The sequence below is a fragment of the Pezoporus flaviventris genome, unplaced genomic scaffold (assembly GCF_033815535.1).
Source record: "Pezoporus flaviventris isolate CSIRO_AGI_PZ_B2104156 unplaced genomic scaffold, CSIRO_AGI_Pfla_v1 ptg000013l, whole genome shotgun sequence".
NCBI classification, from domain to species: domain Eukaryota; kingdom Metazoa; phylum Chordata; class Aves; order Psittaciformes; family Psittacidae; genus Pezoporus; species Pezoporus flaviventris.
The window spans coordinates 3,166,466-3,183,194 of NW_026892561.1; the positions used below are offsets into that span (position 1 = coordinate 3,166,466).

At 42.8% G+C, this 16,729-nt stretch overlaps 2 protein-coding genes and 1 long non-coding RNA gene across 5 annotated transcripts in view; 1 reads left to right on the forward strand and 2 right to left on the reverse strand.

The window, feature by feature from the left end:
* TUT4 (terminal uridylyl transferase 4) overlaps nt 1-10,588 on the forward strand; it is a 48,254-nt gene extending 37,666 nt beyond the window's left edge. For 2 of the 3 annotated variants that reach the window (XM_061451256.1, XM_061451257.1), the window contains exons 25-30: nt 654-769; nt 2,233-2,393; nt 3,341-3,438; nt 5,964-6,489; nt 8,944-9,117; nt 10,115-10,588. In XM_061451256.1, the coding sequence (XP_061307240.1) occupies nt 654-769; nt 2,233-2,393; nt 3,341-3,438; nt 5,964-6,489; nt 8,944-9,117; nt 10,115-10,206 (1,167 nt within the window). In that variant the 3' untranslated portion in view covers nt 10,207-10,588. The remainder of the gene's footprint in view (nt 1-653; nt 770-2,232; nt 2,394-3,340; nt 3,439-5,963; nt 6,490-8,943; nt 9,118-10,114) is intronic. The other variant, XM_061451258.1, reaches the window with a different exon arrangement.
* Nucleotides 10,549-10,936, reverse strand: LOC133268337 (uncharacterized). The gene is made up of 2 exons (XR_009743041.1): nt 10,805-10,936; nt 10,549-10,710 (listed from the first exon to the last, which is right to left on the reverse strand). It is a non-coding gene; the product is annotated as an uncharacterized LOC133268337 (long non-coding RNA).
* Nucleotides 10,937-11,295: 359 nt separating this feature from the next.
* On the reverse strand, nt 11,296-16,156 carry PRPF38A (pre-mRNA processing factor 38A). The gene is made up of 10 exons (XM_061451242.1): nt 15,995-16,156; nt 15,766-15,925; nt 14,753-14,874; nt 14,162-14,247; nt 13,881-13,991; nt 13,262-13,374; nt 12,759-12,785; nt 12,582-12,679; nt 12,199-12,247; nt 11,296-11,944 (listed from the first exon to the last, which is right to left on the reverse strand). Exons 1-10 carry the CDS (start codon nt 16,122-16,124, stop codon nt 11,902-11,904), a joined length of 939 nt encoding a protein of 312 aa, XP_061307226.1. The 5' UTR covers nt 16,125-16,156; the 3' UTR covers nt 11,296-11,901.
* Nucleotides 16,157-16,729: the final 573 nt, after the last annotated feature.

Sequence of the window (16,729 nt, forward strand, 5' to 3'; positions counted from 1 at the left end):
AATGCCCTGTAGTGGTACAGAGAGGAAACTAGCAAAAATGTTCAGTAAATTACCTGTCTACAGTAGGACTTTGTTCCTGAGCTGGGGTTGGGATGCTTCTGTTTGTACCTCTGTTTCAGTCTTTCAGGCAAGATAGTCCTTTCACAGCATTTATGCTACTTAGAAGCTGTAAAGTGTGGCCTTTGTGCTGACACACATCAGAACTGCAGCCGTCCTTAGCAAATTCCACGGGAAGGGGGTGGTACAGGTCAGCATGCTGCTCTGTTTCCCACCCAAGCTTTGTTCTGTCTAGGGGGATACAATCATGTCACTTGGGAGGGGACACAGGCTGCTTTGGAGGATGTACGAGCAGTGACTCACCAAATAGATCATATGCAAAAAATTGCCTTCTGAAGAGTCTGTGGGGAAGCAGAAGGTAGGCAGCAGGCAAATTCAGCTGCTGGCCCTGAGACTAAATACCCTTTTTTAGCCCAAACTGCTCCACGTCTCTGAAAAAGCTGCTGTTATCTAGGGGAGAAAAAGGACTATGTATAATCCAAGTAGCAGTAAAATTCAGGGAACAATATGAAATGAGAGCTGTCCTTTTTGCTTTCATTTCTCAGTCTTCTAGGTGGATGGTTTATATATGGTATCTGTTGGTTGTGTTTTGATAGGAATACTTTTTTGACTCAAAAGTGCTGACAGATGGGGAATTGGCACCCAATGACAGATGTTGTCGTGTCTGTGGAAAGATCGGCCACTACATGAAAGACTGCCCCAAGAGGAGGAGGTAAGCAATACACAAAGCTAGTGTAAAGTCTTGGAGATTACATCAGGAGAGATTTGGATATTTGAAATTTTAATGGATGTGAAGAATATGCTGAATTGCAGAGAAAATCAAAGCTTTGTATCTCATCCTCTGCTTCCTACCCAGTTTTTGCTTTCTGAAGACTGTTTCTGGTCATCTCTTGAAAAGAGATTTTGTGCAAGCACACACAGTAAAATGAACAGTCTGCAATATGTTAATACTTATGCTTTGTGATCTGTCTGTGGTTACAGTTTAGCTTAAAATTTAGATGACTAAATGATCTTTTTATAGTGTAAACATTCAGATGGACTGCACATTTTGTAATACATTTAAATTGATTTCCTGGAGTGATCGTGTTGAATTTGCACTTGTACATTAATTGCACTTAGGAGTTTTGGATCCTGATTTCCTGCAGGAGTCCCTAGTACATGCACGTCAATGTCTCCAGAAGAGTTTAGCAGGAGCTGACAGAGAATGTGTACTCCTCACATATTTGAGTCTTTGGATTTTTAATGACCCATTCAGTATAGGTTGTATGACCTCCTAAAACCTTTAGAATTTAGGTTCCGGGCTTTTTCATTTACTCCTTAGGTTCTTCATAAGTCTTTATAAGATTCTTGGTCTGTTCCTGCTACAAAGTCCTTGTTTACAGCTTTTTGTTCAGTCAGTAGAGTCCAAGATACATGAAACTGGCCTGGAACCCTAAGGTGACAGCCTGACTATTTCTTTCAGGTGCTCCCTTAACATACTGCTCACAAGCACATTGAATTGCATCACCTTTTTCCCTACATCTACCTCAGGAAAAGAAGTTGATCTGCTCTTCACATGAGCTGCTGCTGCAGCACAGCCACACAGAATCTCTCTCAAAGTGTGTATGCAGCTCACAAAATAGTATTAATATTTCCCAATCCTTCAGATAACCATGTGGAAAAAAGGCCTTTACTTCTTGTCTTGGCTCCTGATCACTAGTTCTTCTGTTTGTTGTATTACTACTGAGTGTTTGAAAGAGCCTTAGTGCTTTCTTTCACATCGTGTCTAGGCTCAGGATGCTGATACACTCTTACAGAGAAATATGCCATCTCCAGTCAGGCTGAGGTTATATCCACATGATACAGCTCACTTGTTTTATGTATATTCTGACTCAGTGGGATTATTGAAAGAACTACTCCCAAACTAACTGGCAGATTAAGCCTATTTACGCAGTCTGTACTAATACAGATAACTCAGCGTCTGGATTATTCTGAGGAGCTTCTAAATTCGTTAAGTTTTTGCAAACAGGTTGTTAATGAGCCAGATCCCAAAAGTGTTTTTCTGGGATTCCTAAGATACGTGGGTTCTGGTACAGCTGTTGGTTATGTGACCATTTCCTTTGAATGTAATCGGTATAACAACAAGAGATTTTTGTGTGTGGTTTTGTGATACTGCTAATGAAAGTTATTATTCAGGTTGAAGAAAAAGGAGAATGAGAAAGATGATGAAAAAGAAGTGAAAGAAGAGGACAGAGAAACAAGAGAGAAAAGATGTTTCATCTGTGGCGATGTGGGTCATGTTAGAAGAGATTGTCCTGAATTCAAACAAACCCGTCAGAGAAATAATAGCGTGCCAGGTAAGTTAGTTCATGTGTGCTAGTATAATTTGAGGTCCTTTCTCTCTAGGTTTCTACACAGACCTGGTATTATCTTAAAGAAAGAATCCTGCAACTAATTATTTCTGTCATTGTGAAGACAGTTTTTAGTCTAAGTGTTGTTTTTCTTCAAGGGGAGTAATGCCTCCTAAAGTACAGTCTTTGCATCGGTGGTAAAAATGTACTCAGCAGTAAGTGTAGTGTACTACAGGGTATTACGTTATTTGTCTTCCATTCACAATGGGTGCATTTAGGAGTAGTAATAATAGTAATAATTGAGTGCATTTCCTCTTCCAAATGTTTCTCAAATTGTTCTGGGTTCAGCTAACCCTCCATCGTCTGTGAGAGGTAAGTAAATATATTTTCACCAAAAATCAGTGTTCTTACAATAACTTCCAAGAGTGTACGGATGCATTTGGAAGCTAGATTTCAAGTTGCTTGTAGTAATCAGAGATCAGTTTAATTGCAAACACATTCAACCTTAAGAGGTCCATGAAAAAGTAGAGAAGGCAATCGTAAAGGAGCTTCTGAGACAAACTTGCTGCTTTTCTGTATTCTGATATCACTTACATTCTTTTTTGGTTTTCCTTTGCCCAGAGTTTCTGCTGTCGCTATTTAAAATCCCACTGCTTACAGCAGTAGTGTGGAAACCTGTGTGAACCTGTCTAAAGTAGCAGTCATGCCTGATACCAAAGTGACCTTTGTTCATGCTAGAATTTGTGTTACTCAGAGTTTGGGTTTAGCTGCTATACCTATTAATATCAACTGTTGCCAGTAGAGGGAAAGCTTTCCACTTAGAGGAGACCTTAAAGTGATTTACCTACTCTGCCTCATGCGAGGGTTAAGGGATCGCTGACTCCAATTCTGTGTTCATTGTTCTGTCATCCATAACCTTGTGGGGTTTATTAACACTTTTTTTCCTTGATTAGGCACCCAGTTGGTCCGAAGCATGGTAAATTCACAGCTAGTGGCTGTGGGTCAACAACAAGCAGAACGACCCCTGCGCACTAGACAGTCATCAGAATGTGTAAGTTCCAATTAGCTATAGTACTGAAGTAAGCAAGCTGTAGCAAACCAGCGATCCTGAGCCATGCTAGGAACAGGTTTGCACAGGGTTTTCTCAACAGATTCTGGACTTGATAGTGACAACATTGCACTCTGCCAGTTAATGAAACTTTGATTTATAATGTGTATAATACCTATAATGTTGTGTCTCTTGGAGAGCATTTGTGATCTATCGGTACAGAAACAAATTGTCAGATTTCATCTAAGAACTTGCAGTTCTGAAAGGCCAACTTCATGATCTTTGAGATTTAAGCTAGGTTGCTTTTTTGGAGTCTTGTGCTTCATTATTCTGGGGTTACTAAAGGAGGTAAAGTAGAGCTCATTGTTAGCATGCTTAGGTTTGTGACTCTCATGATTCTCTGTGGTTTAAGAGAACTGTATTAAGGCACTGTCATGAACATGCAGGGAACACAGATGAATTGCACCTTCATTTCAGCTGTCACACAGGCACAAATCTGCCGGAGCACACAAAAGCACAAATATTAGTAGTTTCCTCTAGAATTTGTTCAAGTCGCTATAGAATTAGATGAAATATGTTTAACCTGGGTATTTGAGCAAGTACAGCTGTTGGCATTTATTGTGTTTTGGAGTACAGGATACAGCAGAAATTGATTAATTTCAAGATATTATTCTGAGAAACTTGTCTGCTAATGAAGCTGGCAAGTAAGCAAACAGTAATCAGGGTTGCTGATCACAAATGCTCTTTGTTCAGTTTACTACTTTAGGTATGGAGTATTTCCTTACTGATAAGCAAGTGTTTGTTGGAATGTTTCCTCCAGTAACAGAGACTTTATGGAGTCATTTTTACTATGATGTTCTGTTAACGAGGGACTGATACAGCCCTAAACTAAGTGAAAGGCTGAACTGCCACCACGTTATCACATGACACAGGAGTGTCTCTGTAGGAGCCTTCTATTTCTGCTTGGGAAACTGAAGCTGGACATGCGGGTGCAGTCAGGCACATCATGCACACCAGACCTACTGCATGTGCACATTCTTATGTCATATGGAGGTCACAGGCTCTGTATTTGTGTGTTGCATGGTTGTCATTTGTCCAGGATTTCTTGGTGAATATGTGCTGTCCTGGGATTATTTGAGGAGAATGGGAAGGGGAATGTTAGTGGGGAAAGAAAAGGAAAAGCAGGAGTGTGGAAGCAGACCAAGAGGCTAGAGCTTAACATCTCTCCTGCTGCTGGCATGTCCATGGCATGCTTGTGGTGGTTTAATGTTTGCAGGAAGGCTGTAATCAGTGTGTGTGCTCTGTTTTTTAAATATTTAAGCTGTTAAACTAGTTATTGTCTTTCAAATCCCAGGTTTTACCTTCTTGTCCTGGTTTGATAGGAAGGCATAGGAGGCCCTCATACCGGAACAGTTGGGACAGCAGCAGGGAGCAGGCCCTGTTTCTGGGCTTCATCTTTTGCCCAGACAGACATACAGCATGCTGCTGTAAGGAACACTCTGAAAGGCTGGCATGGAGAAGTCCTGCAGACCTCTGGTTATGGAAGATAAGTGACTGCCACTTTAAACAGACAGGCAAGCAGTCATGGATAGTGACAAGCTGCAGAGACCTTTAACTAAAGATGTTTGCCAGCAGCTGAGTTACTTGGAGCTGAGCTGTCTGTAGTTTATGGAGGGAGACAAGCAACTCCAGGGGCAGTTGAGATGTGAGATTCAGGTAATCATCTTTGGTTTAGGTAGCTGTCTGTCACTTGAATTTCCCTCTGGAGACATCTGTCTTGATGGCACCACTATCTTGTTTCAGTGCTTAAAACCAGATTGGCTTAATCCAGACACTGGTAATAAATTTTGGCCAATAAAGAGGGAAACTCTTTTCTGAGCCACCTCAGCTCTTGAAGTGCTTCTCTGCTTAGTTCCAATACCAGAGAGATGAAACAGGTTCATGCCTGTTTCTGATGCTGGTGAAAGGGGAAGCTTTGTAAGAGCTCTGCAAAGTAGTAACTGCTATTTCTGTGCTTTTAGCCATGGCCTAACATCAGGATATGGAGGCTGAAACTGGGGGTTTGGAGTTCCAATTTCTTGTTTAACAGATTAAATAATAATTAAATATTAGGAGCTTACTTTGTAATGACTTTAAAAAGTGTCTGTAGTAATAAGAACGACTCTATTCAGAGGTAAGGTAATGTGTTAAGAGATTCTGGGCAGTAAATAAGTAGGGTGGGGAAGACAGTGATTAAAAGCCAAAAACAGATGTGTGAGGAGTCTAATGAAGAGCTTGGGGCTAATGCTTGCTCAGAATGATGTTTCTGGGATGTGCCACATTAACAGACCAAATTATCTAATGGTGAAAATCAGTGTCAGTCTAACTGTACTTACTTAAACCAGCAGGAGCTTGGGCACAGTATTTGGGGTGTTGCTGGGGAGTGCTTTGCCTTTTTTTATGCATAGTCTAATACAGTGAGTGCTTATTAAACACCATTAAATAGCTAGTGAACTAATCAGAAATACATACTTTTTTTTCCCCTCCAGTCTGATTCGCATCAGTCATCTTACTCTCCACAACCTCAACAATTTACACAGAATTCCTCTCAGCCAGCCTCCATTAACCAGACTCAGCCACAACCAATATCCCAGTCTAAGCACGTTCCGCAACCACAGCAGGGTGCACAGCCACCCCATCAGGTCCAGCTGCCTTTGTTTAACTTTCCCCAATCTCCCCCAGGTCAGTATTCCACCTTGCATAACCTGGGACTACTTCAGATGCACCATCACCACCAAATTCAGCTTCCCAACACTTCTTGGCCTATTCATGGGCCCGTTATTCACTCTGCACCGGGTAACCCTCCTCATTCTACAAATGTTCCATTTTCTATGAGATCTGGCAGCAGCAGCACCCCAAATAACCAGAGCAGTGTAAGCTTGAATGATCCCAGTATCATCTTTGCACAGCCTGCTGCCAGGCCCATGGGAATCCCCAGCACTTCTCATGAGGGACACTGGCACAATCCTGTGACTCCAAACTCACTGGTGAACAATGGCACTGTGGGGAATTCAGGTAACTCTTCTCTGTTGTATCAAACCTCTCGCACTTTGTGTACAAGTGTTAAGTGTTACAGAAACAGCTAACTCTTTCAACTTGTTTGATATTACAAATAAGATGCTTAAGAAACTAAGTCATCACCTTCACTGTCTTAATGTTTTCATAGGAAAAAAAACTAGGTGTGTTTGATCATCGTAACTTTTAAGCACTGGTCCTGTCTGCCATTAGTGGCTGTGCAAGACATGAGAAATCATGCATTCAACTGAGAAATGGTCTGGTGATTGTTTGAGTCTAAAGCATGTTTCTGTGACTATGCTTCTGTTTGTGTTAGGTAGCTTATTAGGAGCATGTTGAGACTGCAGCTACAAACTTAGAGACTGGCAGAATTATGTTAGTGCAAGTTGAATATTGCCTCCTTGCACTGAGTGCAGTATAACGTGATCTTAGGCATTCTTTTTTCCTATAGTTTATCCTGCCACGTTTAACCACCATAATGTCAATGTTGTTTCCTGAAAATACTTCATAGATTCTCCCTGCGACAAAGTGGGCAGCAGCCTTTTGCCTCATGCCAAAGCCAAGCACATCTGTGTGCTTGAGGCTGAGAAAAGCAGTGTTGTGATTAAAGCCCGTACAGTTTTCTGTGCAGTAGAAACCATGGCAACCCCTAAATTTTAACTGTGATCTTTCAATCATAATAATGGTGTTTTGGTTTATTCCAAGTGTGTAACTTCTCCTATGTTTAAAAAACTGTATCCATCATACAATGTACTAATGCAGTTGCTCACCACGAGATGGAAATGTTGAACCTTCTGCACAGCCTTTCTCTGAACTGGTAAGGCAACTGACAGCAACAGTAGATTTTCAGCTGAGCCAAGAGTGCTGGATGAGGTGTAATTCACCAGCAAGTTGCAAGTATTTGTTGAAATGTTGGATATTGTTCTATTCAGAGCTCTGTGGAGAATAGGCGATGCAAAAACTGCTCCCAGTGTTTTTTGTGCCTTCAGTGGGCTTTGTCCCTATCTCTCCATTTCTGATCTTAATCCTCTGTCCAGGCTCATCTGCCCCCTCCTCCATGTCCACCTCCTGCTCTGACTTTCTCAAGGAGCTCCTTCCAATCCAAGTCTTGTTATCCAGGTAGCTGCTTTCTTTCAGACAGGCTCCCCAGATCCTAGTATCTTCTCCATTCTCCGTCAACACATCCCATTTCTCATCATTTAGTCAGTCAGTCCCTTTTCCTTTCACTCTCAGTCTGTTTGCTTCCACTGTCATTGTGCCTGTACAGGTTTCCCAGTGCTCTTGTACTCTCGTTCACAGTATTTCCTCCCCTCAATTGCTCAGCTTCCATGTATTTCCAGCCTTATCACACTGCTTTCCCTAGTTCCCAGTTACAGTATTTTTTTCTCTTTGTATTTAAATCAGTTTTGTTTTCTGTTTGGCTTAAATGCCATTAAAGTGGGGTGGCTGGGAAGGCACAAACAGTGATGAGCTGTGTGCTGTGTTTGAAGCTTGCTTTCTTACTTGCTTGGGATGTTTGAGAACACTTAGGTTTGTGGAAACTCTTTCCTCACATTCTTTCACTGACTTGGAAGGAGGAGCTCTGTTTTCAGCAGACAATTGATCAGAAACCAGACCGTTAGGAGTTACAGACAACTTTTTTTCATGCACACTCCAGAGCCATGATCCATGTTTTATTATATAAACATGTCGATTTTATTTAATGGAAGTCTGTCTGAAGGGGAACTGATACACTGAAGGATAGTTACTTAAATGTCTTTATTCATTTTTGAATGTACATTGATGAGGTGTTTATATTAGCAGGCATAGCTAATTGTCTTACAAAATTGGGAGCTATGAATATAGCATTTGCCATCAACTGTTGTGTGTCCTGACTCCTTGGATGCTTGATTTCTCATCCTTAATGCTGCAGTAATACTGGATTTGTAAATAGAATAGTTACAATTTATGTACTCACTTAAAAAGCTTTGATTTTCCTCTCTAAATCTCCATTTTAAGTTGGTCTGATGACCTAGATACCAAGTTTCTTAAGCATACAAGAATTAATGGAATTCCAGTGTACATCCAAGATTTCTTGCAGTAGGATAATAGCTTTCGTGTCGCAGCTATGTCAGTGATAGTGAATATTGTTGTGGGATCAGATATTAGTAACATTGTTCAGCCGTTGTGTTTTTCATCACGAGAATGACATAGGAATAGTGAAAATGTAGGTCTTGATTTTAATACTGATTCATCCTCTGTCTTTCTCCCCAATAAATTCTGTTCTAGTGAATAACAAAGTAATTTAGGTGGTAATTTTTACTGATGTATGTTTTAACAAGAGCAAGAGTAGCACATCAGACTAATCTCAATAAGTCCCCTACAAATTGTTATTTAAGATGTAAACTGTATTTGTGACTTACTGTTTAATTATTTCAACTTGCAATGTGCTTTTCCCTTTCAATTGAAAACTAGATCAGGGTTTCCAAGGACAGTTTGGTAAAATGAACCCTCCTTCTGTCCCTTGGGACCATGGGACCCCTACCCATTTTCCTCTCCTCCGAGGAGCGTGGCCTTACAATATGCCTCAGAACTACATGCAGCAGGGAAATGCCAGCTACCCACCGAACAAACCTTTCTACCCTCAAGGTACTAGAATTAGTATATGAATCAACAGCTCATGCAACATGTCTCTTTACTGTCTCAAAGGCTGTAAAAGCCAAGGAAATCATGTTCCAATTGCTAGGCTCCCGGAACCATAATGAAATCAAGAGTCAAATCAACACTTCGGCTTCCTGTATGGATAGATGGATGGATGGATGAAAATCATTGTGGGAGGGATGGGGTTATATCAAATCCTGAGATCTGAGCCAGTTTGCAGTCTGTTGCTTCTTCTCCTTCACTGCTGCTGCCTCACTGTAGAGCCATCTCTGCTTCAATAGAGGTTAAGATGATTTGCCCCTGGATGTGTTAAAATGAAGAAATTTTTGTCCTAATTCCTTTTCTTGTGGGAATGACTTAAATAGATACAAACTTGCAAGACCAGAGAATAATCCAGGTTGGAAGGGGCTTCTGGAGTCAGCCAGTCCAACCCAGCTGCAGTCAGAGCAGCACTAGTGGCAGTTAGGTCAGGTTCAGAAGGACTGACTTTATCTCCACTCTTTCTGATGCTAGTGAGTGGTAAAGGTGTTCAGCATCTGGTAGGGTGTAGGAAGACCACCTTTGGCTCCACCAAAAGAGAAACTGTACCCAAATTTTACTGAGAGTCCTGCAATTCCCATTTAGTTGGGTCACCTGGTATAAAATGAGAGATACTGGCACCAAATCTGTTTTTCAAAATCCATTTGCTGTAGCAAGGTGTCCAAGTGAGACCCAGATTTAAAAATCCTGAAGTTCTATTTGTTAAGTAACTAAACCAATGCACCAAAATGATGTCTTGATGATGGTGAGGGAATTTTGCAGCTAGGATGAAAGTGATGACTGCATTGTCCCATTAAATGGGGTAGTTGTTCAGATAGCACTTGTGTCAGGCTAGTAAATGGCTTTATTTCTATTTATTTCTAAGTAAGACTAGTACATTGAATATAGCCAAGCACTGTTAAATATATTTAAGTTGCTGAAGTAATTGTAATCCATTTTCTTTTAGCTGGTCCACTGATGCAGAGTAACCAGCGGTTCTCGCTTCTGTCTCAAGGACACCCACACTTGAATCTGAATTACATTCAACAGAAAAAGTGAAATTCAGTGGGACTGGGGCGGGTGGGGGGAGGAGGGGAGGAAGAAATTCAGGTTCTGATTTAAAACCTTAATGCAACGTGTTTAGATACAAGATTATTTAAGACTGTTTTTAAACTGTATCATTTGTACATAGATATGAACTATAGTTTTTACTCGTATCACGAAGCCGAGTGATACAAATTTCATCTATTTTATTACCCTATTTTTAAGGGGAATTGTGTTTTGGTTTATCTTGATAAACTGTAAAGAGAGAGAATTTTTAAAATTAAGTTCTTTATTTTCTATTAGCTGTATTCATACTTTGGTTGCTTCAGACTTTATATATATTGTTCTAAAAAAAAGAAAAGAATAAAATTAGAAGGGGATTTCATGTGTTTAAAAATTTGTCACTTCTATTCTTTACAGAACGATGTAGTGCCAAAAACCTTTTTAAAAGAAAAATAAAACTGCAAAAAAAAGGACAGAAGACTTTTTCGTCTTCCCTGTTTGTATGCATGCTTGCATCTAACTGGCATCAGGAAACCTGGATAATAAAAATGGCTTTAATTCAGGTATCTCAAAGAAGAGATGAAAGGTGAGCATCTTGAACGAGTCCTACCAGCAGTAGATCTGGTTTTCCCCATGCTGCTGCCATTGCACGTGCTGCTCACAGCCACTGCGTGTGGTGTAAAACACTTTAGGGAAGAGTATAGGTGCTTGTGTGTTCATAAACTTTTGCAAATCAGGCTCTGCCTTTTGAAAGGGACTTTTCCATATTACTTCTTGTGTTGTCAACACTGTAAATGTCAGTTAAATGCAGTGTTCAGGAGCTAAACTTGTCATCCCTGCTCTCAAAGTAAGACTATGAATAAAGGGATGGTACACAAGGGGGTTAACAACTGATTTCCAGCGATACATAATTGTATTGAGAACTGTAACTAGAATAGGAGCTTAATGATTCTCTGTTTGAAAGACGAGACTTGCTGAATGCTAAATTCACTGAGAGAAGGCAGAGCTGAGCCTAGTTTTGCCATGTTCTGTCACATGCAGGCCATGAACTATGCTCACAGTAGTGGCTTACTGTCTTTAAGTACAGCAGGTAACCTGTTGCCTAAAGAGCTGCAGTGTTTTGTACTACTTGAAGCTTCTAAACTGTCCGACAGTGTTAGAACTAAGGGCGATTCTTACATAGCTGTTACTGATTCTTTTGTGTGTGGGAGAGCTGTTTAACTCTTGCTTTTAGTAGACATACTGGATTAGGAGAGTCTTCATTTCTTTCCTGTACTGGAGGTTTGAAATCATTCAGGCTGGTGGCTCTTCAGTGTCTGTAACTTGAACATACTCTCACATGAGCACCTGATTTGAGAATGAAGCCAGTTTCAACTAAACAAAGTATAATGAAAGAAACAGCAACAAAGGTCTAAAGACAGAAGCCCCATTTTTTTTTTATTGCTCTTCACTGTTTTTTTACAGGCCTTGAGAAAAACAATTTAAAAAGAGATCTCAAGTTACATCATGAGGATATGCAGCTACATAAAAAATGTCCTTACCTTTCCTTTAGTTAAAAACAAACAAACAAACAGGACTTGTACAGAAGGAGGATTAAAGGAATGGACTGCTAAAGCAGCCAGTACATATCCAGCTGTCCCATAATGCAGATAGAACAGTATTTGACTGCAGTTCAAGGTCCCTGAACTGTGGGCTGGATATAGTCTGTTATTCATTCCCTCGCCGGCTCTTCTTGTGACTTTTCTTAGATCTGAAGCAGAAAAACAGAAAGGCCACATGACACAGTACTAGTAACTGCTTGGAAAGACCAAAGTGATTGACAGTATTAAGTGGTGTCTTCTATGGTCAAATACTGACAGTGTGACTTGACTGCAATACCAAGGGAACTGTATGAAATACCTGATCTCTAACCGTGTAAGAAGACTTTCAGTTGCCAAGATTAAATGACAAGGGAGAGCTCCTACAGCAGTACACACACCCTTAAGAAACAAGCCAAACTTTTACCTTTCAGGTGATTTGGAATGACTTCTGTGTCTGTGACTACGATGATGACCTAGGAGATAAAAAGTAACAGTTACTTCCATTGACCCTGAATTCTTTCTTGTTTTGCTCATGCAATCTGCTTCTAGTGACCAAGTATCCTAGATAATGCCAGAGCAACCCCACTCTTAATTACGCACTCATATTAACCTCCTGGTTTAGCTGAAAAAGTTGCTGAAGGCAATTTTGGATGTATTAAAGGAGTTTTCCAGCTGTGCTTTCATATAATGAGCAGTTTTATGAGCCAGATTAAGCACCTATGCTACCTTCTTGATACCTTGACTTCTGGAGGTGGATGTTCTACTGATAAAGACTTGCCAGAGTTAATCTGTGAGTGACAAAACTACCTGGAGATTTAGATCTCGATCTGTGCCGCCTCTCCCTGGATCTGCTCCGGTGTCGCCTCGGGCTTTTGCTGCGATGCCTCTCTCGGCGTGGCGATGGGCTGAGAGAGAGGAAGCTTTTAAGAGAGCCATACTAAAAATGCACACAGGCTAAGATTAAATAATAGAGTAAAACACTACCTCCTTCTCTTTGGAGAGCGGCTTCGCCTGTGATTGGGGGAGAAAAGAAAAAGTCACTAAAAATCATTAGCAGAACCAGCTGTTTTATGTTCTGGACTTCCCCCTGTGTCCTCAGTGTGTGTTTGGCCTGCTGCACAGGAGGTTTCTGGGCTGGCCCATACAGTGAACAAATGAGGTCAGTGATTTTTTCTGACATACTATCTAAGAACTGTTAACTGGATTATCTCTGCACCCTCTGGTTTACAGGAAAACAAGGCACTTGGTTCTCCTTAGTATCTTTGCTATATCGTCCAGTAGAGTTGACCAGCAAGTTCAAGAGTTACAGGCTAGAGAAAGAGGCAGACAGGGTGACTGTGACAGTGCACCGCAGCTCCTTCCTTCAGAAAGCAGCTAAAGGAATTGGGAGGTGTAAGAGATCCTGGCCGAACTGTCATCTCCTATGCTTTGCTCCAGCCATCTGCAGTATGATAGGTAAAAATGTTGCTCAAAAAGAGCCACGTCACCTTCTTGGAGACCTGCTCCGGCTCCGCCTGTACCGCACAGCAGGAGATCGGCGAGGTTTGTCCAGGTCTCTGTAGCCTCTTCTGCGGTGGTCAGGTGATGGTGCTCGTTCCAGCTGGAAACCATGGCAGGGAGGGGAGAGGTTTTGTTTCATCCAAGTTTTTAATCGGTAAAGCTTTCTGAGCAAGGAATATAAATTACAACAGCCCCGGGATGATGTGGCCCCACCCTCAAGTCTTTCATATTCAGAAGTGAGTGGTAATGCCCGAGTTTGCCAAGTGGAAATTACCGGTCACCTCTCCCTGCTAATTGTTTGTTAGTAGAGCAGAACTGACTATGATGATTACCATAACCTTCATCATCACCTATTTAACACAGAGCAGGTCCAGATTTGTGAATTTGAGGAGACAGAAAAGGTGGACAAACACAGAGCACTTGAGAACCATTCCAAGGTGTAACAAGTTCTTACAAGCAGCGTATATGGAAATATATTAAGGGGGAGATAGGAGTTGCAAGCAGCCTCCTGATGTCTCCCCTCAAATATTTCTCACAGGCCATAAAGTTTTTTTGCAGTGGTCCAACCCCAGCTTCAACTATCCCTTCCCAAAGTACTTCACCAACCTTTTCATCTTCCTCTTCCTCCTCTTCGCTAGATTCTACATCATCCATGTCTTCTTCCAGAGCACTGACACGAGGCTCGAGTTGCTCAGCTTCTTCCAGGACGTATCGTTTCTATGAGAAATCACAACTTTATCTTCAACCCCAGTTAAGAACAAACACCTGAGGAGGCAGCTTGTGTGCTGAAAGGGCCTGTATTGTAGTTTTACACAGCAAGCCAGCAGCTGATTCAACCACTGAATCTGATGCAGTTAAGAATTCCATTACCATCTACTTTTCCAAACCTGTAATCGAGGCAGAATGATGTCGCATACACGTTCCTCGTGGAGTAATTCATCAATGAATTCATCCACATGCATCAGTTCAAATTCTGGGGGAGCAAAAAAACAGCATTGAAAAGACAAAGAAGATGAACACTGGTGGCTACAGTAAAGATGAAACACTTGAGACAATTCACTTCAAGTGGGTTGTACAAACAACAGTTGTAGAATCCTTCTCAAAGACGAGGAAAATCATTAGGCCTGCCTTGCAAAAAGGCAATTACTGCACAGCTGGGATTAGCAGATTCACAGTGCTAAAACAGCACTCAAATGCTGTTTGCTTTGGTATTTATAGAACTGCATTTCAGTGCCCAATAGGAAACACAAGCACTTGAGGAAAGCAAAATAAGCAAGGCAGTTCCCATTTGTGTAAGTCAGCAAGACCAGCAACTACTGAAACAATGAAAAAGTAAGATTTCAAAAAGGTGGTTATGCCACAATTTTCAGGCTTATATCACTAAAAAGAATATTTATTTCCACCCAGTAGGACGTGTGTTCTTAACAACAGGTCACCTATGAGGTACTAAGAACCCACCGCCAAGCAGGAGTGCTTACCCCCGTTTCTGTTTTGGCTTTTTATTTTCCGATAGTCATTGTACAGGGGTTCCAGGTACTTGTAGCAGTCAATGGCAGTGCCTGTCAGCCTCATGTACAACGCACCCAGCATTCGGACGTACCTGAAACGAAACCATTTTGTGGAACTTGGCTTTTGGTAAAGTTTGAAGTTAAGAGGTTTCCCTGTAAGATTCTGAAGTAATTCAGTACACTGAAATAGAGCACATAACCATTGAGATTTTCTCCTTAAAGTACTGAAGTATATATGTAAGTATCTATATACTCAACTATACATGCATCATTTTATTATTATGTTATATAAATTATATACATATTTTTATTATTTAGTGCATTAGCACTCACAAAGATGACAAAAATACTGAAGGAAAAGTAGATGAACATGGCTCCCTTAACCATGGAATAGTTTGGGTTGGAAGAGACCTTAAAACTCATCCAGTTCCAACCGCCTGCCACAGGCAGGGACACCTTCCACTAGAGCAGCTTGCTGCAAGCCCCTGTGTCCAACCTGGCCTTGAACACTGCCAGGGATGGGGCAGCCACAGCTTCTCTGGGCGCCCTGTGCCAGCGCCTCAGCACCCTCGCAGGGAAGAATTTATTCTTAATGTCTCATCTCAATCTCCCCCCTGTCAGTTTAAAGCTGTTCCCCCTTGTCCTGTCCCTCCAGGCCCTTGTAAAAAGTCCCTCCAGATTCCCCGTCAGGCTCTTTAGGTACTGAAAGCTGATTAATGCACCGCATCCTAGATACTTGGGGTGGTGGTGTCCTATTCCCAGCACATCAACAGGAGGCATTCTATCCCCATGGCACAGAGGCAAGCGTTCCAACGACCAGGTGACCAGCAGAGCACTCTTGACAGCACCAGGAAAACCATACCTTTTAGCAAGAAGAGTTCATCAGGACCCACTAAACCATACCCTGAAGTTTCCCCGGCTGTTTTGGTTAATTTCATTCAGTACGGCAACCAAAAGAGGAAAAAATGAAGCCACCAACTTACTTGAAGTCCTCGTTTTTTATGAACTCCACGATGATGTCCTTTTCGGGCTGGATCTGCAGCATCTTCAGCGTCAAGCACAAGAACGGCGTAGGCTTAATGTTCCCACCATAGACTCCCCCAACGTACTTCAGCTCCATGGCCTTGTCCACCACCAGCTCGGCTACAAGAGGGATCGGCCGTCAGCGCTGCTCCGCGCCCGCACCCTCCCGCCCCAGCCCGCCCTCCGTACCCGTCAGCCCGAAGCACTCCTCCTTCCAGTACTTAGACTCGTAGATGCGGGTGCGGATAATCTTCTCCACCAGGTACTGCGGGTTAGTGCCGTGGATGCTGTGCGCATCCTTCACCGTCCGGTTCGCCATGGCGCCCGCTACACCTCAGCCCCGGGCCGGGCCGCCCCTCTACCCCTTCCGTGAGGCGCTGCGCCCGCTTCCGCTTCCGGGCTACGGCTGGGGGCCGCCATCTTATCTTCGGGTTAGAACACCCCCTTCAGCTTCAGAGCGCCAGGAACAAACATGGCGGCGCACGTCCCTGGTCGGCCTTTTCCCGCCCCTTTCTGCGCGCGCCGCGGGGGCGGGGCCCCGGGGACGGGTTTGGCGCGGAATTCTATTCTCGAGCGCGTAGGGGAGCGCGCCGTTGCACGCGCGCGGGTGTCGCCGCGGGGTGAGTGGCTCTGTGCGAGGTGATGGAGCGCCTCCGGTGGTGCTGATGGCCCCGTCCGGCGCCATGGCCGCACCGGCGGAGGGGCAGCGGGTTCCCTGAGGGAGAGCCCTGGCCGAGCTCTCTCTAAGCGGCCTGGGGCGGGTGAGGGGGGTGTTTCCGGAGGGAACGGTCTTCCTTATGGGAGGAAAAGAGAAAAATAATGAGAACCCCTGAAATTTAAAGCAACCGTCGTGGCGGGGTTCGGCGGGCCCCGCGGAGAGGGAAGGCCCGGCGGTAAGCAGGGAACGGCTGATAACCACCGCTG

Bases quoted from the DNA above. Each gene is read 5' to 3' on its own strand.
- PRPF38A (XM_061451242.1), bottom strand. From the start codon at position 16,124: ATGGCGAACCGGACGGTGAAGGATGCGCACAGCATCCACGGCACTAAC. The intron at 12,680-12,758 runs GTAGTGTTTTAC...CCTCTCTCTCAG, and splicing joins CGCTCTCCAAAGAGAAGGAG to CCCATCGCCACGCCGAGAGA. The intron at 11,945-12,198 runs GTAAAAGTTTGG...TTTCTGCTTCAG, and splicing joins CATTCCAAATCACCTGAAAG to ATCTAAGAAAAGTCACAAGA.